Raw genomic sequence first — 19,575 nt, 5'->3', positions numbered from 1 at the left:
CGTTAGTTCGATGTCATTAATGATGGTTCTTATGCTTGATAATTCACCTATAATGTCGGCAACTCTTAGAAAATAAGAGTTTATCAATTCTCCTTTCTTTATTTGGATGTGATTCAATTGTCTTTTAAGTGCAAGAACCCTAGTTGCATTGTTTACTTCATATACATTTCGTAATGCATTCATCATATTGTAGGCAGTTTGGTGTTTCGTAAGCATAGGTACGATATCATTTTTAACTCCATCCAAGATGATTTGAATGGCTTTTCTATTTCCATTGGCCCATATGGATTTGTGAGGTTCAACTGGTGGTTGTTTGGATGCTCCATCAACAAATTGTTTAACATTGTTTTCTTCAAAAATCATCAAGATTCTGAATTTCTAGGCTTCAAAATGTTCCTTCCCATCGAATTTGTCCTCAACTCTAATTGTATATGCCATTGGAAATTGGAGAAAACTACTGAATATATATGAGGTATGATTACTGAAATTTTGCAGAGCCCTAGATCTGATAACTTGGCTCTAATACCATGTAAAGTTCTACAAATTCTTGAGTCTTGAATCAGACTTATAGTTCAGTTTCGAGTTGCTGAGAATGATCTTTTAAACAATATGTATATTTAGATTTATTGAGGCAGATATCACTAATGTTTACTGCAAGTCCAATCCTCTATACTCAATCTTGTGTGATTGAGATATGTATTCGTGGGAAGGAGAATGCTTGGAAGATCATACTATTGTGTGTATGTGTGTCCTCCAAACTACATTCTCAACCCGTGTGTATATATATATATATATATGTATATATATATATACATGTATATGTATATATATATATATATATATACATATATATGTATATATATATATATATACATATATATGTATATATATATATATATATATATATATATATATATATACATATACATATATATATATATATACATATATATGTATATATATATATATATACATATATATGTATATATATATATATATATATATATATATATATACATATACATATATATATATATATACATATATATATATACATATATATATATAGAGAGGGTATGTCCCTCAAGGGACATAACCCTTGGCATTTAACAAACAAATTTGTCATCCCTAAGTCGGCGATCTTAGTAGATAAATTAGTTATGACTAACTAAGTTAAACCAAGAACAAAATAAGGTATTTGTCTATAAATCATCGACACCTTTAGAGAAAATATATATTAATTTGAATGTCATTCATTAGGAATATATGTGTAGAAGAGTAGGTACGGTCTATACCATCAGACCTGTAGGTTATCTAGGTTAGATTCTTAACAAAATGGACTTGGACCTATAAACTTTGAGAGATTCCATAGATGGTGTCTAGACAACTTAGACAACATTTGTAACTTTCAATCACAAACTTAAACAATAAACCTCATTCGATAAGTAAAATAACTATTATGAACATTATGATTCATTAAATTATCAGGAAAGAAGGCATTACAAAAGAAATTTTAAAAAAAATGTGATAGAACTATTTATTTAAATTTAATAATTAAATAAAATTACAAAATATAGCTATAATATGATTTTTATACTAATTGTTAAATGCAAACTATTGATCTCTCTAATACCCGTGTAGAAATCTTCATCTTTATGTGGCTTGAACCATAAGAGAACCAAAATTCCCTAAGAGAGAAGTCCTCCGTTGGGTCCCGCTAAACAACATCCCTGCATGCCCATGGAGGATAGTGGCTATCTTCATATAACTTTTTGTAACTTTCTAAAATAAACTGTCCTCCTTCGTATGGCAAATACTTTTCGTGCCTGCATTGCCGTTGCCGGCAAACCACTTACAACCGCAAGAATTCACTCTTCACATCAGATATATTGTCAAAGGCACAACTCATGATGAAATGAACTTATCATATATATATTACAAAAGAATTACACAAAACTGCTAATGAACAACCTCGTGTAGGAGCTTGTGTGGCGAAAATTGACCTGGGATGCATTTTCGAAAGAAGTGAAGCGTTCATATTTTGCTGCTAATGAGCCTTATAAGGTTTCCACGGGAAACTTGTTTATACAAGATATGCACAACTTTTGTTGGCGTCAATAAAGCTAACAAGGAACATTCTGTACAAATAAATGAAAAAATTGCCGGATGAATCCTACAAAACTACGCACACTCAAGAATTGTCTACTGCAATCGAGATTTAGCAGCACTTATGTTTGGATAGCCCAATGACCTACAGGAAGGAAAACATGTAAATTCAGTAAGATGTCCATGGATACTGACCTAAATAATCTTATCACTTGATGAAAGCTTCATTTGTTTTCTAATTCTATATATCTTTTCCTATTTGCAGCTAGTGGCGCATAATCAGCACAAGGTAATGCTTTCAAAAGAAACAATTTAGAGGCAAGTCTTTCACTCACTTGGAAGCATGGATGTATTCTTTGTCCACCTGTATAATCAGAGAAATTTTCATTATAGTGAGCTTAAAGCGTTAAAAATATCAAGTTGTATATTCAGCTGCCTTAACATATCCAAACTATCAGATAATTTTGCAAAGGAGAACTCTGCTGGATATATCCATGTTGAAAAACATACTCCATGTACCGGTGTATTCCCTAAAAATGTAGCGTTGAATAGACAAAGTAGATAGATTTTACCCTTTCTCGAGCTTTCCTTTTTTTTCCGTGTGTCCGTGAACCGTGTCCGGAAGAATTGATATCAACAGCATGACGTTTATGGAGAACATTACACAAATGTTCAAACAATGCTGCCAGATGATTGTATGTGCTGCATCAAAATTCTAGCAGTTAAAAGCCTAATATAAGCACTGAAATATGTAATACCATAAGAAAGAATAATATTGCCTGAAACTCTATCATGTCTGCTATTGCATCAGATTTAATGAAGCTGTTACCTTGAAATATAATGCAGCAATATTGTTAGTAAATTGTCCTCTTTTTCCTCTTAACTACAACAAAATTGTTTACACATGCACAGATCAAATATAATGTGTTTTTACCCAATGGCCTCATTCGTCTCTGAAACTCCAGAATATACTTCAAAATAAATATACTAGCAAGTATTGGATTTGTTAATATCAGACCATGTCTATAAACTCTCATTTGGCACCCTCATAATTATTAGAAGTGTACATAAGCATAAACGAACTTTATATTACAGCAATTTTTCCAAGAGATGCATCACTTATGACCTCAGAAAACATATGATGACCCTACCTAGTTTAAGGACTAGATGTTATTATAGTAAGGCGGAAAAACAAATCTGGGAAACCCTGATAGATGTTGCAGAAAAGAGCAGCATTTCTTCCGACTTCTGTAGACATCAGGGATGGATTTGGAGATGAAGACACACAGGCAACTCTGATGGCATTGAGAATATATTCATCCAAGTTTAGTGCACTTGTTCCATTCACAGCTAGTTGATGGGGATTATATTGAATATCATCGTTGAACATTTGAAACAACTATTACCATTGAACTCTATATTAACATTGTTTTGCAATCTTAGCTTTGCTCTATAATATTTATTATTTGGTGAATTTCTTTAACCCATAAAATATACTCTTTAGTCTAGGAAGGTTATTTTTCATATTCTGAATGTGTTTCTCTCCGACTATGTACCTGACTGTGGATGGGGGGAACATAAGTTAGCATTCATTCCATTTGTAGTTTGGTTCTCAATGTTGCTGATCTTGTGTACCTACAATGGAGTTTTTAAATATCCTTCAGTGCATTAATCCAAGCACTTCTGCATATGTGAGTTCATTTGTGCATCTAGAGTTCATGTGAGGATTCATATTTTACGACTATGAGACAGATTAGAAATACCTCCCAATAATGTTTTGACACCACAAAAGCCCTTGTTTCAGACATTCCTTGCACAATGGCAATCACACAGAAAAATGCGTGCATTTCTCTATTCTGAATTCATTGAATGGCATCAATTTAGGCTACCAACATGTTTTTGGCATAAATGGCTCATTGCTATCTCTGTGTGTTGAGGGTCATTAAGGTTTAGCATGAGTTGAGCACATGTGAGAGTGTAAGCTGGTACATGTGTGTTTCTGAGACAGTAAAGAGCCACGTCCTCTACCCTATCTTATTGAGGGGGAATCATGTCTTGACATTATCACTGGTTCTCTCTAGCATCTGCAACGAGACATCAAACATGCTGTATGTTGCAGGCATCTATCCAGTGCCTTATATTTGTGACACTGGTACTAGCATGTATTGCTGTTCCTTTAATGTTTGTCAATTAAAAAGTATTAATATCTATTAATATGTTAGCAATGTCATTAACATTTTTTCAGATAAATACCATAATACTAATTGAACAAGCATATAGCGCATGCATTTTTTTTTGGTGACAAAACTTGAACTTTTTATTTTCATTTAATAAATGGTCAACGTAGCCACACTTGTATAATAGACTTAAATGGCTTTAGGATTTATGCAACTACAATAGAATGCAATGCGTTCAGGGTTCAAGAATATATACACTTGACCAGGACAAACTCCAGCCAAACATACCCAAGTCGCTAGTGAGAACAAAAACCCACAACCTTATATTGATAAGCTTGGGTATGCATTATATCATAAAGATTTCCCATCATTAGTTGTTTTCAGTGGATTGTTTAAGAGTATTTAGCCACTGGTGAGCATAGAGGCAGATTGCTGAATTCATGATATTTATTAAAATATTTTAGAAATTCTTCATATCCATACCACAGTATAAAAAGTTAAGATTTAAATTATTATTTCTAATTTTTTTATTCATTAATAAGCAGTTATTTTGACAGTTCAAAGGTAATTTGTAATGCAGCTATTATGATTCTCCTAAAGTATTTATAGGAGGATTAAATTAAATTTTAGAAACTAGTGCAAAACTGTCAATATAATCAATATACAATTATCATATGGCACATCTACTGGCAACTAATACACAATATCAGATAACAATTTCACATGATGGCAAACCAGATTGATACAGATCGAGTATCAACATCTAGCAGGTCCCAAGATGGGCACTCTAACACACAATAATCTGTGATTAGTCATTTTCAAAGGAGTTCTTTGGTTGTTCAGAGGCTATATCAGCTAATTCATTCATTCATTCAAAGATATCTCTGAATTCATACACGACATTAAAATGGGCAAGTAATCCTTCATATACATGCTAAAGTCAAAAAAGCTGATTGGGTTTTCATCTATAAAATTTTCATTGATGGATTTGAAGTTTATATTTACTGGTGAAGTGACTTGTAACCAAATTACTTCATCACTCCAATTACAGTATAAGGTTGAATTTGTGTTCTGCAATCTCTTGCCTGAAAGCTGTCATAGAATCAACAATATACAGAGCCATCATTCAGAAAATCAATTGAATATTAATATTTATATCAGACTTCAATTTATATGATCACAAACCAGAATTGATTGTGATGTGATAGGTGTCTGAGAATGTAATGTCCCCTCTTTAGCAATTGTCAGCTATGTTACCGCTAGCGTAGTTTTGCATTGGTCCCGGGGGCTTGCAAAGAGTTCAGAGGGATCTTGGAGTGATTTGGCTTAGTCATTCCTAGTTTGATATATTATTAAAGTAGCTTTTAAATCAAATGTTAAAATATTAAAGTGTTGCTTTAATATTATTTATATTGGGTTGTGTGGGGGACGCCCAAGGGAGACATAAGATGCTATTCATTTTATTTTATTTTAATCTCACATTGCTTGTGAAAAGTGAGCCAACCCTAAAAAGTGGGAATAAAAGGAGAGCTTGAGGACATTGTTTGGGTATTGGACTGGATGAGAAGAAGAATTGAAGTACTTGCATGTTGCAAGTTGTGTTGGGCATCTAGGGATGTCCTCCTCATTTGTATCACTGTAGACATCAATCCTTGGGATTGGTCTTTGGAGTCTATGCTTTCAGCTGTGTACTGTAGCAGCCCCATCACTGTAGCAATCGTGTAATGTAGCACCGTGCCACTATAGCAGCCACGTCACTGTAGCAACCGCATACTATAGCAGCCACATACTGTTTGCAGCAGATCAATGCAATGGTCAAGCCATCAACTATTTGATGTAAACAATGTTTATTCCAGTTTATTGCTGGAGTATTCAGTGAGTCAGTATTGCACTTGTTTGTTCATTTGGAAATCAATATAAAATATAGTGTGCTGGTTATTTCTGTGATGTATGTTTGTGCTTTCAATTACTATATTCATGTTACATGCCAAACACAACACAATACAGACAAACCATTTCAGAGCCATAAGGGTTCTAGCACATGACGGGAAATTAGGGACTGCAAGCTAAGTGTTTGATAAAATTACCATATAACTGAGAATACTTTGTAAGCAGATTTGGGGGTATCCATTACAGAGAAACCCGGGGAAGTAAGTAATGATGTCATAGAAGAATAGGAAAGTGACAACCAAACATGAATGACATACCACGGTGCTTGGGAGAGATTTAGTAAACTGCCCTATCACCCTTCTGTTATGATCTCAAGTCAAGCTATACTCAAGGAAGTGGGGGAGTACATTAAGAATATGAAGACCATGGGATTCACCTAAGGCAGTATCCTGCATGCTATAACCGAATTCTTCCCATAAATAGAATATATCAACCAAAAATCTTTTGAATCCAACTCATAAAAATAAGGCTTGTCCTCGGAACACTGAATAGAAATCTAGTAGGTCCCAGGATGGGCATTACAATTGCCCCAAAAAAAAATGTCATAGAAAGGAGAGTCAGAAATGTCTGGATGAAAAACGGAAAAGGTGTATATAGCCACTTGAATAGTTCCTTTCACATAATACAAGAACTGGTTCAGAGCAAAAATAAAAGTCTTAAAAAAGTTTACACCCAGTGATTAAATCGCTGAAAAGTTCAACAAATTATTGAAGACTTTTCCTTGCTTAAAGGTGCTGTTCTATTCAAATCCCACAACCATAATTTCAAATACCCACAGATGCCACCAGCATTTCATAAATTTTCACATAAAGGATGTTGAAGTTCATGTGTGAAACAAATCAGATGTTTAGAAGCTTGGAAGACTTGAAGAAGATCCAAATCGAAGGAATCGAAGGGCATGGCAAAACTTTCAAAACATTTATTTTGGGATATCTGAGATTCATCCACACTCATGAAATTCAAGAATATGAATAAGTTTTAAAGTCAGTGACTTGAAATGTGGAAAAACAAATAACGAAGACTAAAAGGCTCTAAGGTGTGAAATAATTGCTTGACAAGCAGATGTGCAATTGGGGAAGAAATATCTGAAAGCCTAAGGCCTAAATAAATTGGCTCTCAAACTTTAAAGCATCGATCAATAATGTTCAAGGCAAGAATCCCCTCAGAATTCAAAATTGTTGTAACCTATAATGTGAACCTAGTTAACCTTAAAGCAAGATTAATGAAGAAAAAATGCACATCTGCTAATTAATCTACTTTGTATTGTATGGCGACACTTCCAAGTCCCCAAATAATTTGACTCTCAAATTTTAAGAATAATTATAAATGTAAGGCAAGAGCCCATCAAAGTTTAAAATTGTTGTATCCTATAATGTGGACCTAGGAATCCCTAAAGCAAGATAAATGAAGAAAAAATGCACTTGAGCTAACTAATCTACTTTATATTGTATGATAGTGCTCTAGTAAATCAATATCTCACACACACACTCACAGCTCTAGGGCAATAAATGAGTGGATTGGTGATAACAAGATAGACTGGGGAAGGAAAGACCTTTACAATAACAGGTGGGATCATTAGTGGTATCTGTTAACCAAGACTACCTCCCACCAAAAAATTGAATTTTAATGCCAAAGTCCACCTAACGATCACTTTCCATATTTAAATATTCAAATGCCATGGGAATACGAGATAAATAAATGAAAATAAACTTTCTTGTATTTCCTATTTTCCTAAGTTTACTTTTCTGCTCCCGCAACTTTTCAGACCGTAAGATCTTTTGCATAGATCCATGGCAGGCACTTTCCCACATTATGAAATTGCTCGAACTTTAAGCAATGCGGGCAAGTGCCTCGCTACCATGTGGCATGTGGCTCCGTTTTCTCTTTGTGGGCTGCAGAAAAGGAAAAGCTATTAGTCGAGTTGGCATTTTGATTGACCGTCACTTTCCCACATTCTGTGTTTTGTCAGAATTTCTGACAATGCAGGAAAGCGACTTTCCGCCATGTGGATTCGTCAGTCCAACGTCTTCAATGGGCCACCGTAGAAAAGGTGGACGTGCTATCAGAGCACGTTGGCATACAGAGGCAATTTGGTGTTATGTCATTGTTTGAAGGTATTGACATGGACAGTTTGTTGGTTGCATATTTTTGGGTCATCCGATCTCAGATAGATCAACGATAGGCACTTCCCCACTTCCTGAAGATGCGATATGTTTAAACATTGCGGGGAAGCAACAATGCGACACATGGCATGTAGGACCTATTTCCAATGTGGGCCACTAGGATTTAAAAGATAGTGCCAATCAGGGTGTCAAGTAGTGCTGAGGTGGAAAGTATGTGCCAGTTACTTCCTTCTGCTTCGTCAAAAGGGTTGACGTGCTTGATGAAGGTGGATGCTGAGTGTCTGGTGGGCCCAAAAGTTTTAAAAGCAAACGCCGTAATAACTGGGATCTTCCACGATCGTTGATCTTGTGGAGATCGACGATCAGCACTTTCTCGCATTTTGAAGCTACAAGGATTTTAGATAATGCAGGAATGCGCCTAATCGCCACGTGTCCTCATGGACCCAATTTGAAAGAAAGGCAATCACAATTAAGATTGACAGTTATGTGACATCGCAATTAAGTTGGAAAGTTGGCGCGTTTAGTAGGTTATGTGGTCAAGAGCATGAGGACCTTGCAAGGTGGCAGAAAAATAAAATGGTATTGGACCCACGTGGCTCATCTTGGTTGCAGGGTTTTGTTTGACCTGTTGACCTTGCTGATTTGTAGAGTCAGAAATGAGAAAGGTAGGGTTTCTTGCACAATCTGATCTTCATGGTCGATTCCAACCACTCTCCAATGAATGTCATGCCTGGTAAACGAAGGAAACACTCCACCTCTAATTTTATCCATCTACTTGGTCAAAGTGACCTAATGGCGCCGTTCTGTCTTCTCAGGACTCTGTTTTTTGGCAAAATATTAGATTTCATTGCATCTAAATCAGTGCCAAGATCAGATTTTCTCCAGATCTATATGATTGTTCTCTACAATCTTAAGTGGTAGTGGTTGAGTTTGGTTTACGACAGAAAATATCTCAGTTATGCCTGAGCTATAAAGGCAGATTTTGTAATCTTTGTAAGGGTCGACTCTTCTCTATTTTCTTGATATTGCTCTACAAGTTCACTGTAAATTCCCTTTGCCTTTGAACCTATATGACATTCTACTTTATCTCCTCCAAACATTGATGTACTATGCAAGACCTATTTGCCTCTTATTAGTGTACTGTGGATATATGCAATCTTGCATGACTGTATCTCCTTTTGGCCTATGAATGATATATAAGTGAATTCTCTTCTTCCTTGTGTCATTTATTTGGGTTTTCTAATCTACATGTGATTGTTAGATTAAAACAAGTCTAGATGTGTATATCTTTTGGTGTCATGATGGTTCAAGTGTGCATGTATGGGCGAAGATTGGTTTGAACACTCTATTTTGGTGCATCACCCCTTAGGTTAGAATAGGTAGATTTGCTTTCATGCATTCCTTCTCTCTTTTGCTCTCCAAGAGTAGTTAGGTGCATCTTGATAGCAAAGGAAGCCGGCCTTCTTCGGAGACTCAACCTCACAGTTCAAGTCCCACAGCTTGGTGAGTGCAAACTTTTGTGACAACAGTATCAAGATATAATATTTGGTTCTTGTGTGATAAATAAGAGACGTCACACAACCATTCTGTTTTTAGGAAGAAACAATATAACCCTTTTACTTATGAACACCATAGGAGGGCATAAAACATATCTGGGCATGTACCTTATCCATCTTCATAATAAAACACCCAAAATTATGCTTATTCAGAATTCCACGAAACTCCCACAAGTTCGACAAAACAATACTATACGTGTAGTAAGAAATGACTTCAGATGCTTCACAACAACAAAAAATATGGTCTAGGAGAAGACATTGAACAAGGAAATTTGGGATAATTGATCACTTCACAAAATCTTGCAGCTAAAACGAGTTCCTCAAGCTTGAAGTTTTTATCAACCAAGAAGTTGTGTGGAGATCAAACATTGTACAAGGTAGAGGGAAACTTGGTAATCCTTTTCTTTAAAAGTGTTGCCTAAATTTTTTGAGACCCAAAAATTTACAATTTCAAGTCAATTTCCCATGCACGCAAAGTTTTAGGACCTTATTTTTTGCACAAAACCTTCCCAAAACTTAACTTTCATGCTTTCCAAATCCCAACTGTTTGCACACGGCACTTCTAAAACCCAACCTTTGAGGGAAATTTTCAAAAGCCTTGACTTTGCGCACCTTTTAGCTTTAAACTCAAAATTTTGCATTTTGAGAATCCCAAAAGCTAAAATTTCTAACTTTTGCATTTGAAAGACGAAATTTCAAAATCTTACGTCCATTGTTTCAAATTTCTACCATTTGAGATCTCTATTTCCTAAGTTGTTGAATCGTGGGACTTTTCCTTGCAATTCTGGGTATGAAATATACCGTAATTGAATTTTGAAACGAATCTTTTATGGGTACACATCCAAGTTTTTGTTTTTAGATACCGAAATGTTTAGTGATTCTAGTTTGATCTTTTACATATTTTTAAGACCTAAACTACTTAATAGCGAACTCGGAACTTATCTATCATGAGACTTTAACCCAGATATATTTGTACCATAACCCAAATATCCATCCTCAGCAAAACTGTCATGGACATGCTGACTTTGCAAGTAGCCTCCTACTAACTTGTAGCTACTAGCCCCATCAACTGTAGGTAGTGCAAACCCATCCCATAAAGGATAAAATAAACCTAGTGGCAACCCACACATTAGTGAAACCAAATCCTCTACCTAAGGGTCAAAAGCAAAATGATGAGCACTCCTCATGTATAATTGCAATAAAATACTTCAATCTCTATCCAAACTCTTCCTCTGAACAATTGGTCGGGCAGGATCCTAGGTAATCCTCTAAACAAACCCAACCACAAAAACCCCTTGTGGGAAAGCATTGTAGCCAAAGTCTCTACAATCTTTCCCGCCATACATTGAATACCTCGAGAACCCCAGATGAGAGTACCCTCAAAAGATCTTTATGGCCCCTCCTGCAATTCAAGACTCTCAAGAAGATACTCCATGAATGATTTCGTGCAATAGAAATTATATGAAGAAGCATCAACTTGCTCCCCTACAATCAACAGTTGATCCCTCTAAAACCATAGCACTACCAATTTCTATCACTATCAATTGTATGAGATGAAATAGATTTGCTTCCAACGGAAGGAAACAAATCCTCATGAGAGCTTGTGTCCAAATCAGATGATACCATATCCAAGTCCTTTGGAGAACCTGATACAACAAGCTCTCTGTAATCCTCCACTAATGCACTCATCTCATCTTTAGCTATTGCACTCATCTCAAGGATGGATGTAACTGCATCCTCATCACATCCATCATCCCTATACGTAGAAGTTAACTCACACCAACCACCACTATATGTAGTTGAACTAGATCTAGGGCTAGTATAGGTTGTACGCGCTCCAACTCCACAATAACCTCATCCAACCGTGATTGTGACTCCTAGAGGGCCAACTAAGTGTACTGCAAAGAGTCCATAGCCACCTCAAGATAATGGGTGAGCTCGTCAACCTCCTTTCCCCTTAAGGCATCATAACACACCTAGTCTCTCTCGAGCAAGAAATCTTGATCTACTAACAACTGTAAATAATTGTGTCTCATACTCTTGATAGCCTCTCGGAGAGCATGAAACTCCTCAAGGGAAAGACCACCGTCATAGTGTTCATCTGTCATAGGAGTGCTCCAACAATAGATAGTAAACATCTATCAAGCAACATCAAAGTGCTCTTAAGCTATGGCAATCATGCTACTATATTCAACTACCCAATCAAATGATAAGGAACATGTAACAACTAACTTCTGTACATGTCCTCTGACCCAAACTCAACACTTTGATAGGAAACTATATCCACACTGCTCACCACATGATCACTAACATCTAACATCCTGTGTGCTATCGTCCTCGCACACATCAACAACCGAGGTAGTGCTATTGGGTACCTCTACCAATTCCTCATCCAAAGAAATGGAATCCACTGCTGTATCAAACTCCTCAAACGTCTCTTCTTCTCCCTCATCAGTAAATCCATAGAAATCACGATCCTAGGACCTATCATCACCCAATACCCCTCTAAGTCATCACCCAACATCTAATATGATACACCAAACTCACCACCGCATGAATCATCATCGTGTAAAACATCAGAGGTCCCCACATCACTAGTATCAATACCGTCCAACTGAGAACAATCTACTATCGCATGTTGTTGCCTACATGACTCAATGTCACAATGTGAACCCACAACTCCAGAGCATAAATCTACATCACCTGACTCCTCCGTAACAATGAAATCATGAGTTTCATAGCTAGGTAGCTCCATGCCCTCATCTATCCCACCTGAGAAGACTATTGTCTCCAGCATTGACTCAACTCTATGACAACTACCATAAAAATCAGAACTGTTAGTGCTCAAATCCTCCACATAGTCTACACCCTCATCTCCACATAGTCTACACCCTCATCAAGAGAGTTTAAACTAACAATGGTAACAACTACATCTTCTGCACTTGCACTATCTACATCGTCATCAACATTCTCACATAAGGGACCACTATCTTGAAAATCAGACCTATATTACCCATATCCCCACAACTACCAACTGATGTAAGACTGCCACCAAAGGTAATTAACATGTCCACAGCATTTCTTGAAGCACTAACTCTGGAATCCTCAAGCAGGAACTCAATGTTGTTGTCCTCTAATGAAACAAACACATTAACATATCCCTCTCTAGAATCTCCACCATCATAACTACAGATAGAACTAGTGGTTGCTCCACTAAGCAGAGGATAACCTTCATCATGATCACCAACTATTGTTATCTCATGGTGAAGACTTATGGATGTCTAACTTGTAGAAAACTGTAGTTTATCTTCCTACCTTCTTGGTGAAGACCTTTTAAAAATGGTAACTATATACCTAGCTTCCCTCTCAACTATTGCCAGATTTGAAAGTCTTGCCTCTATAATTTTCTAATTTTGTCTAAGCTTTTCCATACTTTCCATCAAGGCATATGTTTGCTTCCAAAGATTATTCTTTCTATTCAACTAGTTTCCATATTTATTAGATTTCATGTATTTGTCCATGACTGAAATAAGTGCAAGAGTGTTGGTCACTCAAATATTAACAGGGACCAAATTAATTATTTTTTCCCTAACGCACAGGATGATACCACTGTAGGAACCCCTGCTAGTTCTAACTTTGACAAACACCAATTTTCTTTACTATTCATATGTTTGACATTTCGTCAAACAGCTTATATGCAAGCTTTATCTCGCTGTACTCTATTTTCAGATTGTGTTCTTTGATTTTGTAGGTTGCAAATTAAGTTACCGAATGCTTCTACTAAACTAGCTGTTTCAGACCTTTGGAAAACATATACATGACTGAAATTAACTATTAGAACTAACAGACATTAGAATAAACACTCGCCACACATCCCAATGAGTACCTACAACCACTAGGCATTTCTACAAATAGTTATGGTGCTCTTGCAGCCATTTACAATGACAACATGATGCTGATAGAGAACTAAGGACTGGCAATTAAAACACTTGCAATTTATTACAAATAAATCTCATGGACAAACCAAATAAACATGGAACCTGATTATGGATGGCGTCCAAGTATGTGATAGCAAATCCAATGAATTACCAACAGCAACTCAATTAAACTCGTGCCCATTAAATGAGCAGCAGTCTACATACTAACATTGCCTGGCAGATTGCAACGTCACCTCCAAACAGGTCCAAACACAGCTGGTATAAATGCAAACGCTACGTCCTAATGTCCACAGCTTGTGCTAGGAAACTAGCCGCTTATGATGCCTATGTGTTTGCAGGCTGAAATGCCAAGATGTAGCACTAGATCGCCTACACCTCTCACCAAATTCTGGCTGATTGGGTTGAATATAAGTGCAGGCCTATTGAGGCCCAAATACAACAGCCAATCAACCTCCAAAAACCACAGTACACAACAGACTTTGAAGGCAAATGAGACACCAAGAAACCTTGGTCGACTTGCAGCAAATAATGAGCAATTTCGGTATACAACAGCACCAAAATTGAAATCAGAATAATCACAATTAATTCCTAGCTAATCAGAGCACAATTCACCACAATCTTTCAGTGATTCAAAGTGCAAACAAAGAGGAATCGGTCCTCACAAACCCTTGTAAAAACCCTTCAACAATTCACAATGTAATAAAAATCAAGAAGCAAGGATGAATTCTTTTTCTTCATGAAGTTTCTTTTATAATACAAAATGCAACTTGGCTTCTTCCTTACACTATTCATTAAAGAGCCTTCATGAATACACTTTTCCATTAGAAGCTTTCATTTAATAATTTTAAATAAATAGCTCTGTTGTGAGGTTTTCACATCATCGCCCCAAAAAATTTGGGGACCCCCTTTTTTCGGTTACCTTGGCAAATTTTTCTGAGTTGTCCAAAGGTTTTCGATTTGAAATTTTTACACCTTGAACACCTTCGGGCCAAGGGAGGATTTGATGTGATTGGTGTTTTCACCCAATGTTGATTTTTCGAAGCATGTAATTTTATCTTTAGGCCAAACAAATTTCAAAAACAACATTTTCCGATGGTTGGAACAATATTCGGCAAGATAAATTTGCAAATTTTTGGACTTAGACCGATTTTTGAAATTTTGAAATAATTGTATAAACTTGAACATTTTCAGAATGAATTTTAGATTTAATTGTTTTCGAAAATCTTGAATTTTTCGGTGAAAACGGAAACTTTTTTATAGTGAAATTGAAATTGGAAAGTCAATTTTGATTGCCAGAAAAATGATTTATTTTGGTTAAAAAATTGAAATTGTATTGCAAAATAAAAATTGAATTAAATTGCAAAATCGCATTAATTTGGTTGAAATATTGCCTAGAAGATATTTTTAAATGTTGAAGGAAATTGGTAAGTTGAAATTGAAAATCGATTTTAGCTTGCTAAATTCAATTTTAATTGCTAAAACGTTATTAAATGAAAATTTTGACATCTCCTAAGCTTACCTTGTTTTTATTTTGCAATTTTTGCTCAAAACTAGCAATTAAATGGGCTAATTTCACTATGGGCTAAGTAGTTTTAATGTTGCATTTAAATTTGAGCCATTAATAAGGGAGCTAATTTAATTTTGTTTTCCTCCAAGCAAAGTTGGCCTACTTGGAGAGGCAAGAAAGTTTGGTATAAGAGGGGCTCCCCCCTCTTATTTCCTCATTCCTTTTTCCTCCTCCTTGGGTGAGGGATTTTCTTCTAAAGGGAATTTCCAGCTTGGGCGATTTCTTCTTAGAGCAGATTTTCTCTTTTTTTGGCAACATTTTCTTCTCCTTGCTTGGGCAAATTTCTGCCCTAGGGCGATTTTTGGAGCAATTCTGATTTTGTCCGGCTAGGGCAATTTTGTTAAGGCAGATTTTTCCATTTTCTTGGCAGCGAATTTCAAAGTTGGGTGACTTTATTTGGTGAAGAGGCTATATGATCCAAGGTTTGATTTTTTTTTTGGCATGTGTGGGCGATTTCAAGGAGGTCAAAATTTTGACTTTTGCTAGGGCATCATTATTTGCAAGGAAGGTTGAAATTTCTAAGATCTGATCCGAATTTGAGGAGGGCCCAGTTATTGGTAAAGGCAGATTTAAGGTAAAATTCTACTCATTTTTAGAGGTGAAAATTGGTTTAAAGGAAGATTCTATTCCTTATTCTTACTTGGTTCATTTCCCTTATTTTCTTCTTGCACTCATCATCCAGCACTTCATCATTCCATTGATAGGCTGAAGTTGGGAGATATAAGTGTAGATTCTATGATAGGACATTTGGAGAGGCAAAAATAAGCTAGACCACCCTAGGATTGAAGTTGGGAGATATAAGTGTAGTCCATCCTAAGGTAACGAAAAGGTAGAAATAAGTGGTAGTCCCACCCCTAGGTTGAAGGTTGGAGATTGATAAGTGTAGAGATAGGATTTAAGAGGCGGAAATAAGCTAAATTCCATCGATAGAAAGAAGGTTGGAGATTGATAAGTGTAGTTCATATCATTTAGAACAAAGGGGCAGAAATAAGTGTTTAAGATGGTAGATGTTAGTGCAAGCAAGAACCCAAAGAGAATGAATACCAAAAAGGACAAAGAAGACATGATGGCTAAGACCATCTTCTTTTTGAAAGTGAGGCGAATAAGTGATACCAATATCGGCACTGTGAACATGATACAGTTAAAGGATAGATTGAAGGAAGGACAATCCCCCATGGCAAAGATCTACAAGAGCGAAATTATTCATGCGGTGGCTTTCCCTCGTACCTTGCCTTGTCCAGAATTGGTAATGGAGTGTACATCCCAATTTGATATTGTTACTAAGTCCATCATTTTCAATGAAGGGATGAGAGTGTTAGCCAACATCGGTGGACAAGTGGTCGAAGAAGCATTTAATATTCCCCAATATAAAAGCATGACAGTGGTAATGATGGATCAAGCAGCTAAGTTATTTTGGGATAATCAGGAGGCTTATTTCATTCATCTAAAGCAGAATTGGTTACACGAAGGCAAGAAGGGAGTTACCAAGTCATCAAGGCTCACCAAGTCAGATTTCAAATCAGAGTACAGCGATCTCATTGTGCTTCTCAGCCGAATCATGGGCATGGCTCAAGGTATGCAATTCGAGAACTGGATGTACTTCTTTATTGATGAAATTAAGAATGGAAAGCGAAAATTTGATTGGGCTAGGATTATAAGCGAAATTTCAGAGTTGCAACTTAGGATAGTACAACATCAAAAGCAATTCTACATGGGATCCTATCTTTTCTATTTGATTGCGAGACTATATGAAAATCCTGGACTTAAGGCCTTAGGAAGTTAGGAGTGATTGGCAATGGGTCGAGCCAATGTTTGGTGCATGAGTGTTATCCATAGCTTCATTTGCACAATGCCAAAGATTATAAGATGTTTTATGACACTTTTGCCATGAAGACGGTAAGGATATTACAAGGGACACCTACTAAGAGGCTCTCATCAAAAGTGGAAGCAAAAGTTAAGAAGTATGGGAGTTGGTTCATCCAATTTCCGTAATTTACTTATATTAGAGTAGCAGGAAGTACAATTTGTTCCAAAAGACTTCCAAGGTACCCACCCGACAAGGTAGTTTTGATGGAGTTGGCTAGGCAACTTGAGCATTACAACAAAATGATGAAACTTAAAGGTGAGACAAGGATTACCTTCTTATTTGAATAGGCAATGATACTTGCCCCAATCCTATCGCCTTTGCAGCTGCGGAGGAGTTAGAATGGTATCATCTAGGACGGTATAGAGCAAGACAAGGATTCAATCCTAATGGTCTTATCAAGCATCTCACGGAAATACATTTAAACATGTTCCTACTATAGAAGATTTTTGGGCCAATGCATAGGATGACTTTAATGTGAGGAAGCTAGCTTTCTCAAGGTTGTTGGTGAGCATGATGAGGGCAATCAGATGGAAAGGCCTTGCTATTTTCGATCAACTGGAAGATGATGAAAATGTGCTAAGAGGATATTATGATATAATGGATAGAACGGAGTTGGGTCCAGTAGATTGAGATGATCACCAGGAGCCTTCCTTAGAGGCAGTTACAAGGACAGTTGATCTACACACTAAGTTGCGGTACAATGAGAAGTTAAGGCAATTACAAAGTTGGAAGGTATGCCTTAATTATGAAAAGATGAAACCGGAGGAAGAAGGTCTAGTGGAGTCAATTAGACAGAAAGGTGAGGGTAGTAGCCAGCAACAAAGAGTAGTTAAGAGCAAGAAGAGAAGTTTGGAGGTTGAGAAAAGTAAAGAACATCAAGAGCCTCCAACAAAGAAATAGAATGCAGCACCATCAAGGGAGAGCATAATTAAGGCTAGAAGCCAAGAGGATAATACAAGTGGACAAGGGGTCGCGGCAGAGATGAGCTCTAATTCAGAATCAAGTGGTTATAGTGACAACACCGAGTACTCTCCTCTCTCGAAGAACTAGCATGGAGATGATGTGACAGTCACTAATGAAGAAGAAGATAAGCCAATTGATATTGAGGAAATAAGCCAACCGCTCGAGGCCATTGGTGATGCTTTGCTAGTTGAACCGAACCCAGATTTGGGGAGATGCACTACACCACTATGGTTAAGGCAAATGCTTATGCCAAGAGGCAAGGTAGTGACTTCCCAAACAGTTGAAGATATCCAAGGGCTACTAGAAAAGGGTGATAGCGAGAAACAGAAACAAATTGCAAAAACGGTGGCAAAGGTAATCAAGAGTGACGATGATGGTCAGCGAAAAGTCCAGATTGCTATACCAAAGGTTAGCAAGGCATTAGATGAGATTGCGGCTCAGGAGTATGAGATATTAGAGCATAACTTGGGAAGAATCACAGATGACGTGGAATGTGAGGAGATTCAGGAAAGCATGGTTTCAATTAGAGAAAGGTTGAGAAAAGTAAGCGAAAGGATTGTAAAGTTGGAGGCCGAAAACAAGTATTGGAGAGATTGCTAGCCTATCCAACAGTTGCATCAGGCAGCCCTTCCTCAAGATAGTGGAAGCAACACAGAAGAGATAATGGCTCAATTGCACGAAGTCAGGGATTGGATCCATGATATAATTCAAGATAGGCAAAATTTCTTACCTTCCTTTATCTCGACATTCAAGTCATTAGTGGCTATTAGAGACAAATTCAGAGCATTTGAAGGGGAGTGGAAGGATTTCCTTCCAGTCGAGGACTTAACCATTAAGAAATATTTGGAATAGGCCAAGTTGGTAAATGAAGGAGGAATGAGTACGGTGGAGTCTTGGTTTGTTGCCTTGACTATCAGATTGAGGATACTTAAAGAAATACAGAATGAGATTGCACAGCACAGCCCAGGTGTTGACACTTTCATTTCAACCATGTTGAGCGATGTTGGGGCTACACTTGATTTCGAAGATATCAGAGAGGAGGACATCGATGAGATAGAATTTGGATCAAGATTGGATGAGTTGGGAAAGGTTGCCACCAAGAAGAAAAATTTGGGCACCCTTGCCTTCCTCAATGCCTTTATCGGATATGCGAAAGAATATGAGAAGGATCATGAGAAGACACTACAAGCAACAAGCAACATGATGAATTCAACTGAGCTCAAGATGAAGCACACGCTTTGCCCTCCCATGAAGGAAGTCAACGACAAGTTAGCCAAGTTCATCACTTTGGCTAAAAAGATGAAAGAGAAGGGTAGAACCATATTAGA

General features: G+C 36.9%; 1 protein-coding gene across 3 annotated transcripts in view; it reads right to left on the bottom strand.

The window, feature by feature from the left end:
- Positions 1-1,511: 1,511 nt before the first annotated feature.
- LOC149565397 (G1/S-specific cyclin-E protein) overlaps positions 1,512-19,575 on the bottom strand; it is a 44,297-nt gene continuing 26,233 nt past the window's right edge. For 2 of the 3 annotated variants that reach the window (XM_089818902.1, XM_089818901.1), the window contains 3 exons: positions 2,679-2,808; positions 2,442-2,470; positions 1,512-2,251 (listed from right to left, as the gene is read on the bottom strand). In XM_089818902.1, coding sequence (XP_089675028.1) covers positions 2,203-2,251; positions 2,442-2,470; positions 2,679-2,808 — 208 coding nt within the window. In that variant the 3' untranslated portion in view covers positions 1,512-2,202. The remainder of the gene's footprint in view (positions 2,252-2,441; positions 2,471-2,678; positions 2,809-19,575) is intronic. The other variant, XR_016362040.1, reaches the window with a different exon arrangement.

The sequence above is a fragment of the Cupressus sempervirens genome, chromosome 3, assembly GCF_028749045.1.
Source record: "Cupressus sempervirens isolate cs-2001-9-10 chromosome 3, ASM2874904v1, whole genome shotgun sequence".
Classification (NCBI taxonomy): Eukaryota; Viridiplantae; Streptophyta; class Pinopsida; order Cupressales; family Cupressaceae; genus Cupressus; species Cupressus sempervirens.
The sequence above is the reverse complement of the archived record's forward strand: the minus strand, read 5'-3'. Positions and strand labels throughout refer to the sequence as shown.